General features: G+C 40.2%; 2 protein-coding genes and 1 long non-coding RNA gene across 3 annotated transcripts in view; 1 reads left to right on the forward strand and 2 right to left on the reverse strand.

Annotated features, from left to right (window-relative positions):
- The window catches only part of LOC134815910 (sperm-associated antigen 6-like), a 99,644-nt gene that overhangs the window by 3,480 nt on the left and 81,686 nt on the right, over positions 1–14,478 (forward strand). The gene's annotated exons all lie outside the window — the stretch shown is intronic.
- On the reverse strand, positions 40–6,375 carry LOC134816047 (LITAF domain-containing protein-like). The gene is made up of 5 exons (XM_063824763.1): positions 6,335–6,375; positions 1,343–1,447; positions 1,085–1,156; positions 803–878; positions 40–408 (listed from the first exon to the last, which is right to left on the reverse strand). Exons 1-5 carry the CDS (start codon positions 6,338–6,340, stop codon positions 308–310), a joined length of 360 nt encoding a protein of 119 aa, XP_063680833.1. The 5' UTR covers positions 6,341–6,375; the 3' UTR covers positions 40–307.
- On the reverse strand, positions 6,608–7,885 carry LOC134815969 (uncharacterized). Its single transcript, XR_010160331.1, has 3 exons — positions 7,776–7,885; positions 7,396–7,471; positions 6,608–7,271 (listed from the first exon to the last, which is right to left on the reverse strand). It is a non-coding gene; the product is annotated as an uncharacterized LOC134815969 (long non-coding RNA).

A 14,478-nucleotide genomic window follows, 5' to 3' on the forward strand; every position in this document is an offset into this window, starting at 1 on the left:
TCTTATCAGGTATCAAGAACTCGAATCTGTGTAATAAAAAACACGGTCAATTATCAGACAAATAAAAGACCCTTGAAACATAGGATTGTGAGAACTACATATTACATAATAGACAAAGAACACAAACATTGCGTAATGTGATAAACTCTCAACTCAAATCCTTTAGTCAGTGCAGAGTGAACACACAGCGTCATGTAAGCAGTATAATACATTCATAATATGTAGTATACGATTCCACCTGCTGCGGCCTCAACACATTAATTTCCACATCGTGCTTATCAAAATATTCAGTGTGATAGAGGGTCTTTTACATGAGTCGTTTAGTAGCAATGGTATGCTGACACTTAGGGCAGGTATGGACATGATCCTGCATAGAGGAGATACAGAAGGGGAGAAAGCAGCACATCCCTGAGAGTAGAGTAAAGTAAACATTATCATCACAATATTTTGAAAAATATATAAAGTTGTTTCCCCACAAACATTTATCAACCATTTTATCAAATATTATCAAAAACATTAAATTTTAAAAACCTATTCATACTTCCCAGCGGAATAAAAATTTATAGAGCGCTTCTTTGCAACATAAGGATGAACCCAAACAAAATTTGTATGTATCCTCTATATAAAGATACATCTTTAAATATGTAAAGAGGGTGGAGAAAACAGTCACAGTTATCTATCTCGAGGTATATTCAAATCAAGACTCCTTGCCTTATTTCTAACACGTTTGGTCGATGAAACCGGTATATCCAGTGACTTCTCACTGTTATTTGTAAACTTTCTTAGAGCATGATTATTTTACCAGTAAATAGAAAGAGAACTAAACAGAGTAGCCAAGATCCACTGCCAATTTCGTGGGTCACAACCGTGGTTACGTTCTGGTATAGAGTATCATTAAACAATAAGCTGTTGTACAGTAGTTGTACTGTTGACCTTATAACGCTTTGTTATAATACATTGTCTAACCATTATAATTTATAATGGTGCGCAATATTATGTGAAGAAGTCCTGCATGTTCTAAACCAACAATTTAGGGTGTGTATTTCGTATATTTTATAATTCAAGTGAAACTCGAGCTAGTTACCTCGTGACAATTGTTACAAACTGTTGTAATTGGGAAGGAGCCATAGAAGACTGGAGCCGTCACCACTACGGTCTAAAATATATATTTTGACAGAGTTAACAATGGTTATAATAGCACGAATTAACACCTTTACGCTTAACACAATTAACAATAACAGTTCTACGAAAACTAAACTACCATTTTCTTAAGATTATGGAAAATTTTAGTTCAAAAATATAGAGTTGAATTTCTACTAGTACTATGAACGTTTAGACTCACAGTATTTCCAGCATGGTAAGGAGGAGTGGGAGCTGGCTGAGCGTTATAATCAGGGGCAGGGGGGTAATCTTGCTGTTGTTGAGGAGGGTAAGCTTGCTGTTGAGGCTGTGGTTGAGGTTGGTAAGTTGGTTGGTAGGATTGTGCCTCAGGGTAAGGTGGCTGATCTGGGTACACCGGAGAGGCAGACATTAGCTCGATAGTTTCCTGAGTATCGCATTTTATCACTGCTCGACTGACTATATCTAGTACACAGAGGTAAAGGAATAGTTTAAACTTGATCTGCGTATCCACTCTTGTACTAGTACTCAAGCACTTTACTTTGAACTGTACAATTCTCTCAACGAATACTATACAATTAAAACAAGGTATTTATTTTCGAAACAGTATGCGTCTGCGTATACTGAATAACTATAATCGAGCAAGCGGACCTCGAACATGGTTGTTATAAAACATGATTTACAGGAAAATCTTATCGTAGGAATCACTATGACCTCAACAATAAACATGGCTTAATTACAGAAAGTTCCACAATAAATAGGAAACAATGAAATGTTAATATCTCAGATTAAAACCCACCTACTTAATAGTTGATAAGATGTAACGACTGAGAAAAATCAGCAACTGCCATTGATACGTGTATATACCGGATGTTGATCACTAACTAAACAAACAATGAGGTGTACAAATTAAAAAGTTCAGCAATTTAACAATCGTATGTTTAAAATTTGTATACTAAAAAACCACGATCATTGATTATCAGACAAAAGAAAAGTTTTGACCTTGAAAAACAGTAATAAATAAATATAATATATAGGATTGTAGGATTGTGATCACTATATATAAGACATAGAACTCTGATTACTGGGTAGTGTCTCAACTCTAATCCCGTTTGTGAAGAAATCAGTTCGACTTATGGTTACTGGTTAGTTAGTATGGTTACTGGTTACTGGTTAGTTACCAATAGTTACCAATGGTTACTGGTTAGTTACTGGTTAGTGAGTATGGTTACCAATGGTTACTGGTTAGTTACCAATGCAATAATACCAGTCGTTATCTGAGCTGTAATATTGTCTACACCAATAAAACTGTACCTCTTAATAAGTGGTCGTTCACATATTACGTAATCAGCCGAGGGGGGGTTTACAAATGCTTACGGTTCATTACCGGGGGGGGGGGGGGGGTTGGTCGTTCATTACGTTATCAAAATTTTCTTTTTTACCCTGTAGAATAACAACAATTTGACAACATTTTAATTCAAATTCCACTCAATTTCACTATGATAGTGACAAAATTTAGAAATTGATAGAATATCCGGCTAGTAGTTTAGATGGGCCAAGCACTAAATGTGCTTGGCCGGATATCATAACAATGATTTCGGCTCATCATGATAACATGATCAGGGTAGCATGAAACGTAGAGAAAAGTATTTTCCAGGGAAAAAAGTCAAGGGAGGCAGGGCCGGGCAATTACGTAATATTGCTGTTTGGAGGGGGTTGGGTCTTGATTACGGTTGATTACGGAGGGGGGAGGGGGTAAAATTTGCTAAAATATTGATTACGTAATATGTGAACGACCCCTAATGTCAAACCGACACCAATTATCAGCAATATTGGATCGCGTAAGCCCCAGTATGGCTCACCCAAATCAATAATTACTTAAGACACCAGAATAACGCACACAAAACTTACAAATTACAATTATTATCGATTGTATCCATAGCCTAGATGATGCGTAAGTAACAAGTAAACGACCGTTTCCATTATACCACAGCCGCTAAAGCCACTAAAAGCTCGAGAATATAATACAAATATACTAAAAGCTATAAATTTAGAGGGCACGTTTCCTAAATCACAGCAATTTTACTACATCACCACTTTTAAAGGGGGGGGTGTCATGTCCGTCTATGTCCGCCTATGTCCTGTCCTTTTTGGATTCTATGAGACAACGGACGTGTTTTTTGGGACATTGGCGGACACGGACGGACATTGGCGGACTCGGACGGACATTGGCGGACTCGGACGGACATTGGCGGACTCGGACGGACATTGGCGGACTCGGACGGACATTGGCGGACCCGGACGGACATTGGCGGACTTGGATGGACATTGGTGGACATTAGCGGACATTCATGGACATTAGCGGACAAAAATTTTGAGGACTGAAGAGTACTGAAGAGTACTGAGGAGGATGGCTGAGAAGGATGGCTGAGGAGGATGGCTGAGGAGGATGACTGAGGAGGATGACTGAGGAGGATGACTGAGAGGGAGGAGAAGGATCAGGAAGACCCAGGAGGAGGAGGACCCAGAAGGAGGACCTAGGAGGAGGAGGAGAACTGAGGAGGATGACTGAGGAGGATGACTCAGGAGGAGGAGGACTCAGGAGGAGGACTGAGGAGGACTGAGAAGGAGGAGGACTGAGGAGGATGGCTGAGGAGGATGGCTGAGGAGGATGACTGAGAGGGAGGAGGAGGAGGAAGAGGAGGAAGAGGACTGAGGAGGAGGAGGAGAAGGACTGAGGAGGAGAAGGAGGACCAAGGAGGAGGAGGACCCAGGAGGAGGAGGACCCAGGAGGAGGACCCAGGAAAAGGCCCCAGGAGGAGGAGGAGGACTGGGGAGGAGGAGAACTGTTGAGGACTGATGAGGAGGACTGAGGACGAGGAGGAGGAGTAGGAGGAGGACTGAGGAGGGGAGGAGGAAGAGGACTGGGGAGGATCAGGAAGACCCAGGAGGACCCAGGAGGAGGAGGAGGAGGAGGACCCAGGAGGAGGAGGAGGACTGAGGAGGATGACTGAGAGGGAGGAGAAGGATCAGGAAGACCCAGGAGGAGGAGGACCCAGAAGGAGGACCTAGGAGGAGGAGGAGAACTGAGGAGGATGACTGAGGAGGATGACTCAGGAGGAGGAGGACTCAGGAGGAGGACTGAGGAGGACTGAGAAGGAGGAGGACTGAGGAGGATGGCTGAGGAGGATGGCTGAGGAGGATGACTGAGAGGGAGGAGGAGGAGGAAGAGGAGGAAGAGGACTGAGGAGGAGGAGGAGAAGGACTGAGGAGGAGAAGGAGGACCCAGGAGGAGGAGGACCCAGGAGGAGGAGGACCCAGGAGGAGGACCCAGGAAAAGGCCCCAGGAGGAGGAGGAGGACTGGGGAGGAGGAGAACTGTTGAGGACTGATGAGGAGGACTGAGGACGAGGAGGAGGAGTAGGAGGAGGACTGAGGAGGGGAGGAGGAAGAGGACTGGGGAGGATCAGGAAGACCCAGGAGGACCCAGGAGGAGGAGGAGGAGGAGGACCCAGGAGGAGGAGGAGGACTGAGGAGGACTGAGGAGGAGGACTGACGATGACTGAGAAGGAGGAGGACTGAGGAGTACTGAGGAGGATGGCTGAGGAGGATGGCTGGGGAGGATGGCTGAGGAGGATGACTGAGGAGGATGACTGAGAGGGAGGAGGAGGAGGACTCAGGAGGAGGACTCAGAAGGAAGAGGAGGAGGACTCAGGAGGACTCAGGAAGGGAGAAAATGAGAAGGAGGACTGAGGAGAACTGAGGAGGAGGAGGAGGAGGAGGACTGAATAGGAGGAGGAGAAGGAGGGGGACTGGGAGAGGACTGGGGAGGAGGAGGACTGATGAGAAGGATGAGGAGGAGGACCCAGGAGGAGGAGGACTGAGGACCGAGGAGGAAGAGGAGGAGGATGAAGAGGAGGAGGAGGACCCAGGAGGAGGAGGACTGAGGAGGAGGACTGAGGAGGACTGAGGAGGATGGCTGAGGAGGATGACTGAGAGGGAAGAGGAGGAGGAGGAGGAGGAGGACTCAGGAGGAGGAGGAGGACTCAGGAGGAGGAGGAGGACTGAGAAGGAGGAGGAGGAGGAGGAGGACTGAATAGGAGGAGGAGGAGGGGGACTGGGGGAGGACTGAGGAGGAGGATGGAGGACTGAGGAGAAGGATGAGGAGAAGGACTGAGGACTGAGGAGGAAGAGGTTAGAGGAGGAGGATGAAGAGGAGGAGGAGGACCCAGGAGGAGGACCCAGGAGGATGACTCAGGAGGAGGAGGAGGACTGGGGAGGAGAAGGACTGTTGAGGAGGACTGAGGACGAGGAGTAGGAGGAGGACTGAGGAGGGGAGGAGGAAGAGGACTGAGGAAGATCAGGAAGACCCAGGGGGAGGAGGAGGAAGAGTAGGAGGAGGAAGCATCTAAATGTTATTTCCATTTTTGTCCGTTTTTGTCCATTTTTGTCCGTTTTTGTCCGCTCTATTTTTTGTCCGTTTTGAAAATATAGGGTACCGAACGGACAAAAAACATGATCCCCCTATAACAGCAAAAATTGAACATTTTATTTAGCAATTTAGGTGTCCATTAATGTCCGCCTATGTCCGCCTATGTCCGTCTATGTCCGTCTATGTCCGCCTATGTCCGCCTATGTCCGTCTTTGTCCGCCTATGTCCGCCTATGTCCGCCTATGTCCTGTCCTTTTTGGATTCTATGAGACAAGCGGACATAGACGGACGTGACACCCCCCCCTTTAAAGCAGGGACTATTAGATTAATAGTGTATTTACTCCCAATAACCTGAAATCTATATTTAACAGAGGTAATCTCGTAGAAACAGAATGATATTTATCTGTCTCCCAGCGACAACTCTGACACACTCATATGTAAGAGCACCGGGTAACGTTTCATATTAATGGGCGATTGTGCCTAAACTAACAGATTATGTACATTGTACAACTACGAGGAAAAAGGTTTGAGATGTAGCAGAATACATAACATAATCACAGGAAGGTCCAGAAAACGAAGAATATCTCCAGCGTATATTACGTTTTGAACCAGCAGTATTTAGAGAGATATAGTCACTCAACATGATAAGTACCTATTAGTGTGGCAGTGAGAATTTAGGGTGGGGCCGTCATTATGACACAGCAACTGATAGTTGTAATTTAACACAGTTTCAGAATATGGGTATGGTGTAGTAATGTCGATACGTAATTTATCTATTAATCACCTTCATTGATCATTGTCCTCACTGAGTCTATTCTGAAAAAAATCGGACATTTTCTTGAAAATAATTGATACTTTTAAATACGTAAATTATGTGTTTACTCAATCTAGTTTAACATGATCATTAAACAAATTTGAATGATTTAGATTGTTTGGTGCATTTGTAAATGAACTCAGAGTAAAACCATTTATATGTTTCTGTAGAACAAAATATTGGCAAACAGGAAAAACATTCAAACATATCAAATTATATTCAAAAATACATCAATTACCTACAAAACAAAATACAGCAGCACATAAAATGAACAATAATAAAGTGTCAAACATTATAAAATTTCAATAACAAATAAATTTAACACAATTTTAATGATAAATTATAACCGTAAAAATTATGATAAAAACGTTCGTTCGACATAAGAAGTCAATTAGTACATTGATTAATCAGCAATATAATATGAAATAAAAACAATACAACAACAGCTATACCAATAAATAAATACATAATACATCATTAACTGAAAACCCATGCAGTTATGAAAGCAAAGTCAAAATCAATAAAATATACACCACTTTCTAGTTTCCATAAGTTCTGTATTCTACTTCATGTAAAATGAATGGAATGTCAACCTTAAGCAATTATCCCTCAGGTGAAGATCTTTCAGAATAAAGAACTTTGAAGAACTTTACATTGTGAACTGTTTTGCCTTGTGTCGATGGTCTGTTCAGGTTGTTGAATACTGATTATGCTAATCATCAAGGAAAATCTCATTTTCACTTCGATTGGTATGAATGCCGTGATATTGATAAAAACTGTTTGAGAAGATTTATCACAGCCCCCTACATGAAGAGTCTTCTGCAGATGACGTATTTACATGATGGGCAAGAGTGAACCACATCTTTACATGCATTTGTCACACATGCAATCCAGCAACATAGACAACCTGAAATGTTGGCTTGCATAAAAAGGGGAAAAGCCTCACTCAATACATAACAGCTATACTATTACTATGAAATTGAACAATTTTCAAGATGATTACTTTAAAAATTTGACTTTTATGACATTACCAGTAACGAAGGCTATTGCAGCAGCAATCAAATATGTCCCCACGCCCACTTCATGTTTTACTTTGCTCTTAACCACCTGTGATGTTTGATTTAGTTTTAACATGACCCAACAAAAGATTTAACAGCTTTAAAGCAAAAATTAAAGCAAGTTAAACTTTTAATGATGAGAAACATTACAAATAGTTAGCATGATCTTCTCCTTTGTATGAGTCAAGTTAAATAAATCTACATTCTACACAGAAAAAAAATTATGATGACATTGAGATAATGACTAAATGACGGGCCAAAGAATAGATTAACAGAGATGACGATTGTCGTAATATGTGAATTAGTGTGAAAAGGGAGGTCCCTTGCTTCAATGATCTAAAAGTAAGATATACCTGTTGGCATTGAGGACATGTCAGTTGAACAGGCTCGCGTCCAATAACAACAAAGTTGGGAAGGGATGGCCCAAGTGGTTGAGGAGTGTCTTGGGCAGCTGGCGAACTCATTTCAGCAGACATTCAATTCTAAAAGAAAAATAATAAACTTGGTAACTCTAACACAATTTTCAGAGATACACTGAAAAACAGATTTGTTCAATAATTGACATGAAGCTCAATTTTAGTTGAACCCCTTCCCAAGTGGTCATTTGCATTCACATATTACGTAATCACTGAGAGGGGGCGTTTCCAAATTATTACGCTAGTGCAATTTTATAACAATAGCTATGTGTAAAACTGTCACTGATTATGGAGGGGGGGTAAAAATTGGCCAACAAATTAATATGTAATATGTGAACGACCCCTAACTCCCATTCAAAATTGTAATTAAGCTTCTACTTCTAGTTCTTATTCTGATAACCTCATGCCCCTGGTTGTAGAGGATCCATTAATGTTCTGAGTATGGAAACAGTAACAGACATACATAATAGGCAGGTTTCAAAATAGGATTGTGGTTATTTTCAGCTGAACCATTACAGAATTCTGGTTTATGACCACTCTCATTTGAAACACATAATATGATAATATGTTTATCTAATAATTGTGGTCCTGGTTAGAATTACTAATGAATGAATTTGTCTGAAATATATATAAATAATATGTTAAGGCCATTATTGGATTTCGATTGGTCAATACTGGCCCGGCAAATTCAAGTCCATTTAACTGTTAATTGTATTAGTCGTATGTTTAGATTGATCAATTCAGGGTCTTTCACTGTGGGAATTACCACATTTGTAGGTGAGAATGCTCAACATAACTATGAAATTTGATAACAAAAAATGTAACTTGTAACAAGCATTTTTGCATTGGTTAAATTTCAAAATTTGTTTTGTAACGTACTTTGCAAATATTTTTCTCAGTTGATGTCCAGCACAATTGTACATCAGCTTACTGGGCCGCGCTCAGCCTGTCATTCCGCCTAATCTCTATTCTTAGCTTTGTTTATGAACATAATAGCCTGAGGTCCCCAGGTAAACATCAGCAAGCATTCAATGACGCCCTTACCCTCAGATAAAATTTTGGAATAAAAGACGCCGCAAGAAAATGTGTGTGGGGAAGTGACAACTCCATTAACCACTCGGCACTCATTTATATGCAAAAGGGGTGGATATGTATCACTTCGCCACAATTCATTGATAGATGTGATAGCAGAGCTCTTAGAAACTGCTGGATGTAAAGCATAAAGATGTTACCACTGAACCTTATTTCTGTCAACAGGACAGAATTTCCTGCAGGGATCAACAAAGCAAATGAAGCTAGATTAGATGTAAGCGCTAGGAGTATTTGGAACCCATTGGAAAGGGCATTTTTAGATGTAAGAGTATTTCATGCTCAAGCTCCTTCCAATAAGGTTTCGGATCTCCAACGAGTATGTACACTAGCCACGAGAGACAGAATAAAAGCGCATACAACAAAAGGATCATTGAAGTGGAACATGAAACATTTACACCAATAGTCCTATCAACAACAGGTGGAATTAAATGGGAAGAGAAGCTAATACTTGCAACATGCAAGAAGTTAGCTGATAAACTATCTAAAAAATCAAATCAAAGATACAGTGAGGTGATGACATTTATCAGGAAAAGAATAAGATTTTATTTATTGAGAACAACAATTATTGCTCTTAGAGGAGAACGAGGAATGAAAAGTGGTAGTACAGTTAAAATAGCAGATTTAGATATAAATATAGGGCCAGTGCATTGATTGTCCATGTCAAGAAAACAACAATTTCAAGAAAAGGACAATTTTATTTTAAGTGGTGCATCTCGCCGCGGATCTACAGCGAGAAGATGCGCGGCGCGGCCCAGTAGTGCATCGTGCTACAATAACAGGTGATACCCGAAAAATATTTGTTCCAAATATTTAAAATTGACTGTCAATAAGTTACATATGCAAGATTTGACCTGAATCCCGGATCTTAATCCCGGTAAAAATCGTAATTGTATTATATAAGGAAGTTAGTATAATTTTTCGTTAGGCCGGTTAGGGTTTCAGTATATGGTTTTGTTAGGCTGGATTAGGTTAGGTTAGGGTATAATATAAGGTTGAAATCAGATTAGAGGGTTACGGGTTTTGAATAATCGTTTAGGTTGACGGATGTTAATACTCGTCTAAATTTCTTCAAAGTATCTAATTGAATTATTTATTAAATAGATATTTAATTAATTCGAACTTGATCGGTTATACTTTATACTTCAAATCCCTGAAAAACTTAATTTGGATTCATCTCAGAAGTTAGCTTCATTTAGCGATATCAATATCAAATAAACCATTAAATAAAATACCAAATACAAATTTTATCTGATGAAAGATAAAATTTAGAAATTAAGATTTAATAGTTGAAGAGTTACATCAAATATTTAAAAATACCAAAAACAAAAAATCGATCTGAGGGCTTTCCAGCCCGAAATATAATCATTAGTATGTAACTTAATAAGTGTGAGCCGCTGCAATTAGATTACTACAATTGAAAATTGTTTGGAGTCCTCTTCATCGGACTCAGTAATCATGCTCACGTCATCTGAAGCTGAGTTGTCATCAGTATATAGTCTCTGTTCAGTATATAGTTCAGACTTGCTGGAACACCGTAACTATTAGGTTATGACTTGAGCTGATATATTTCGTAGTTTATTACTCTTAAGTTTTATTTAAGAAACAAGTTCATCATCTATTAATCTATATTACTTATTGGTTGTTGTAACGATCGTATATTACTACCAGGTCCAGCCTCCTGCTTTTTACTACAACTATTCTATAACTTTCTCCTTTAATACACCCTCTTCACTCACTTCACTTCACTCAGTTCACTTCATGTTATTTTAATACGGTATCTGCCAAAACCAACATGGCCCATGTGGAAGGGGCCTGAAAGTTGTGTCCCACTTGGCCCTACATCCCAAGTTGACTTTCGGCCTCCACTTCCTAAAAACGTACCTTAGTGGAGGCAAATGGTCAACAAATAGCGATGTTAGAGCTTGGTGTGCTCAAATTCTGGCCTCCTTTTACACCATAGGGGGACTCTCGTAATGCGAGTTGAAAGATTCTGAAGGGGCACCATTTGTTTTGGCAGGTTGCATATGTAAACCCTTTTCTGGAGGAGGAGAGACGATAGAAACGTGATACGACACGGTATGGTGAAAGAATGAGTGTCTCTGAAGAAGGAGAAACGATAAAAACGTGATACAACACCGTATGTGAATGAATGACTGTCTCTGAAGAAGGAGACACGCTATAAACGTAATACGACACAGTATGCTGAAAGAACGAGTGTCTCTGAAGAAGTAGAGAAGATAAAAACGTGATACGACACCGTATGTGAATGAATGATTGTCTCTGAAGAAGGAGACACGTTATAAACGTTATACGACACGGAATGCTGAAAAACGAGAGTCTCTGAAGAAGGAGAGACAATATAAACCATAAACGTGATACGACAAGGTATGCTGAAAGAACGGGTGTCTCTGACGCAGGAGAGAACGATATAAACGTGCTACGACACGGTATGCTGAAATGAAAAGTCTACACTATAGTATGCTCAAATTTATGTTGTTCAAGGATAAACATTTTTTTCTTGAGAACCCTTAATTACAGCAAGCTTAAGTTCCTGATGTAGCACCATAACAGAATAGCAATTTGTGAGAAATCAAAAATTGGTAGGGACTTGAAACTTGGTATACATAAATTCGACACATATTGACACCATGTGATGAAGAGTTTTTAGCAACTGCTCAGTGCTCCTTCATAATATTTTGTATCATTTCTCAAAAAGTCACACTTTCTGTGGTACACCCTGTAAAATGCAATTTGAATGTGAATATTATCTACTGGAGGCCTGGCGAAAGATTATGGGCTTTGTATCAGTGGTTATAATAATCTATAAATATTCAAAACTTTACAGTTGCACTGACAAACCACTCTACTAGATACCTATAACCAAATAGCGTGATGAGTATGTTTTCTGCTAAAATCTAAAATCAAAATACAGAATATTTTGGAAATTTAATACACTGATCAACCAAGTTGCTGACATAGCATACTATTTGAATACACTCAACACCATTATCTAACTTATAGTGCACAGCGCTCTGGATTTCGCTACTGAACCGAAGCTGCCCGTCACCGAGGGCTTTTATATTTATTTTTGATATTATTTGAATATAAATGAAACCCAAATTTAAATCTTTGTTTTACTCATTCTCCTTTTACCAATTCTTTGTTTCACTAATTCGAAAGTTTCTCATTGCATGTTGGTTAGTAACGCAAACGTTCACGTGCAAAGATTAGGATCAAAATTTTATCGGTTTTGTTGTTATTTTATGTCGTGTTAACTGTCGGGATAACGATTTGTTTCAGTACTAATGCCTTACATAAATATTAACAGACCCCCTGTTTTCTATCTGTTAATTTAATGATTTGGATATGTCTAATATTTTAATTGTGCAGGTCATGTCAGACAACGAGGATATTTATTGCAATCCACAGTCTAATGTGTTCTTACAAGCTCGAAAGCAAAATAAACCTCCAAAAAAGTTAAATGAAAAGAAGAAATTGTTTGGAAAAAAACCAGCGCCACAACCAGGAAGTAAAGCAGAGAAACCTCGACCAGCTATTCCAGTCTCTGCAAATCAACAGATAGGAGATCTTTTCAAAGGTGGCCTCACCAGACCATCGGAACTTAGAAAAACAACAATTCCAAAGAGAGAAGCCGACTCTTTTAATGAAAAGGTGGAGAGCCCAGTGATAGATTTCAGAGCACATCTGAAAGCAGTTGCGTCCCCTATCAAAACTGACGCTGAAAATAGGAGGCTTTCTATAACCAACGAAATAGATATACTTCCACCACTTCCTTCTGGCCTGGATAACAATGAAGAGATCAGCAATGAACAGCCGGATATAAACTCACCCCCAGTTCCTGAGAGAAGTTCAAAACTTTCCATCCGTAATAGGCCAGTGCAAGTGCCAGTGCCAGTGCCTACTCCAAATAATGGTTTGTCAAATTCTCAGTCTGAAAATGATCCACTACAAATTGAAAAACCACAAAATAAAGCTAATTCAGCAGAATCTTCTGATCCACCGGACGAATTTCCAGAAATATTTCCGGACCCTCCTCTAGTCAGAGATGAGGTTGTGATTCCTCGTCCAAAACGACGACTTCTACAAGAGCCTTCAAAGGCACCAATAATACCTCTCAACACTTTCCCAGTGATTATTAGCATAAAGGCAGATACTTTTCCAGACTTTATTGCTGAAGATACGTATCCTGATGGAGATTGTGAGGAAATGTACACTGAGAATGACTTACCGTTCCCTGAAGATGCGTATCTTGATCAAGATTGTGAAGAAATGTACACCGAGAATGACTTACCATTGCCTGAAAATGCATATCCTGATGGAGATTGTGAGGAACTGTACACCGAGAATGAATTACCACTTCCTGAAGATGCATATCCTGATGGAGATTGTGAGGAAATGTACACTGAGAATGACTTACCGTTCCCTGAAGATGCGTATCCTGATCAAGATTGTGAAGAAATGTACACCGAAAATGACTTACCATTCTCTGAAGAAAATTGCGATAAAATGAACACCGAAAATGACATACCACCTCCAACATTACCATCACGACCATCTCTTAATGATGCTCAAAAACGACCACTTTTTCCTCGTCCACCCGATCAACAAATAGTATGCTCTACAGAACATATTGAAGACGATGATGAAGGATTTTACACTGATGAAGTTTGCGACTACCCAGCATTCAAACAAGTTTCACATTTGAAAGAAGTTGAGCCACCACGACCTCCAGTTCCACAGTACGACAATAATGAGGAAGACGAAGAGGATATCTACGAGGATGCAGAGTTCCCATTGATCAGGAATCCTGTCCAGTTGGTGATTACAATCCTGAACTTGAGGAATGTGAGGATATATATGATGATATTGGAAGCTGCAATGTGCCTAGATTTGAATCTCCAACTCCAGTGAGAGCCCAGCCCTCACCCATGGTTGCTCGTCAGAACTCTGGTCCTCCCTCGTTAGTTCCTCCTCCATCTCTTCCACCTCCTCCTCAACTTCCTGTGTCTGCTCCACCGCCTCCTGCTCCTGCCACCAAACAGAAACAAAAGGGTGGATTCTTTGGAATATTCAAGAAAAGTAAGAAGAAACCATCAGATGACTCACACGATACTTTGGATCTTTCAGTGAATGAGAACCCAGCCGAAGAGGCCCAGCCGAGTAAACAGCCATTGCATGAAGATGAGGATGACGAGTTGTATATTGATGGGGAGGGTTGTGAATATTCTGATGATGACGATGAGCCTATTTATGAGGATCAGTAAAAACTTATTAAGAGTATAGAGACCATAACCATGAATTCTCTTTAATTCTTATGTACATATATTATCTTAGTATAATATTTTCCGGGAATTATTTCCCCGAAAAGTCGTGGACACTGGTAACCGATAATTTTCCATAAGGGTTGTCAGAGTATTATGAGGACAGACTGCGAGTCACCTCAGACTGTCTGGCAGGACGTTTCAAAACAAATAACAGTTGCGCTCTATATATTACACACTATACTCTATCATGTGCACGTATCACA

Source organism: Bolinopsis microptera, chromosome 5, assembly GCF_026151205.1.
Source record: "Bolinopsis microptera isolate Bmic1 chromosome 5, MBARI_Bmic_1.0, whole genome shotgun sequence".
In the NCBI taxonomy this organism is placed as follows: domain Eukaryota; kingdom Metazoa; phylum Ctenophora; class Tentaculata; order Lobata; family Bolinopsidae; genus Bolinopsis; species Bolinopsis microptera.

Bases quoted from the DNA above. Each gene is read 5' to 3' on its own strand.
- LOC134816047 (XM_063824763.1), bottom strand. The intron at 1,157-1,342 runs GTGAGTCTAAAC...TATATATTTTAG, and splicing joins CTTACCATGCTGGAAATACT to ACCGTAGTGGTGACGGCTCC. The intron at 879-1,084 runs GTAACTAGCTCG...ACTCTATACCAG, and splicing joins TTTGTAACAATTGTCACGAG to AACGTAACCACGGTTGTGAC.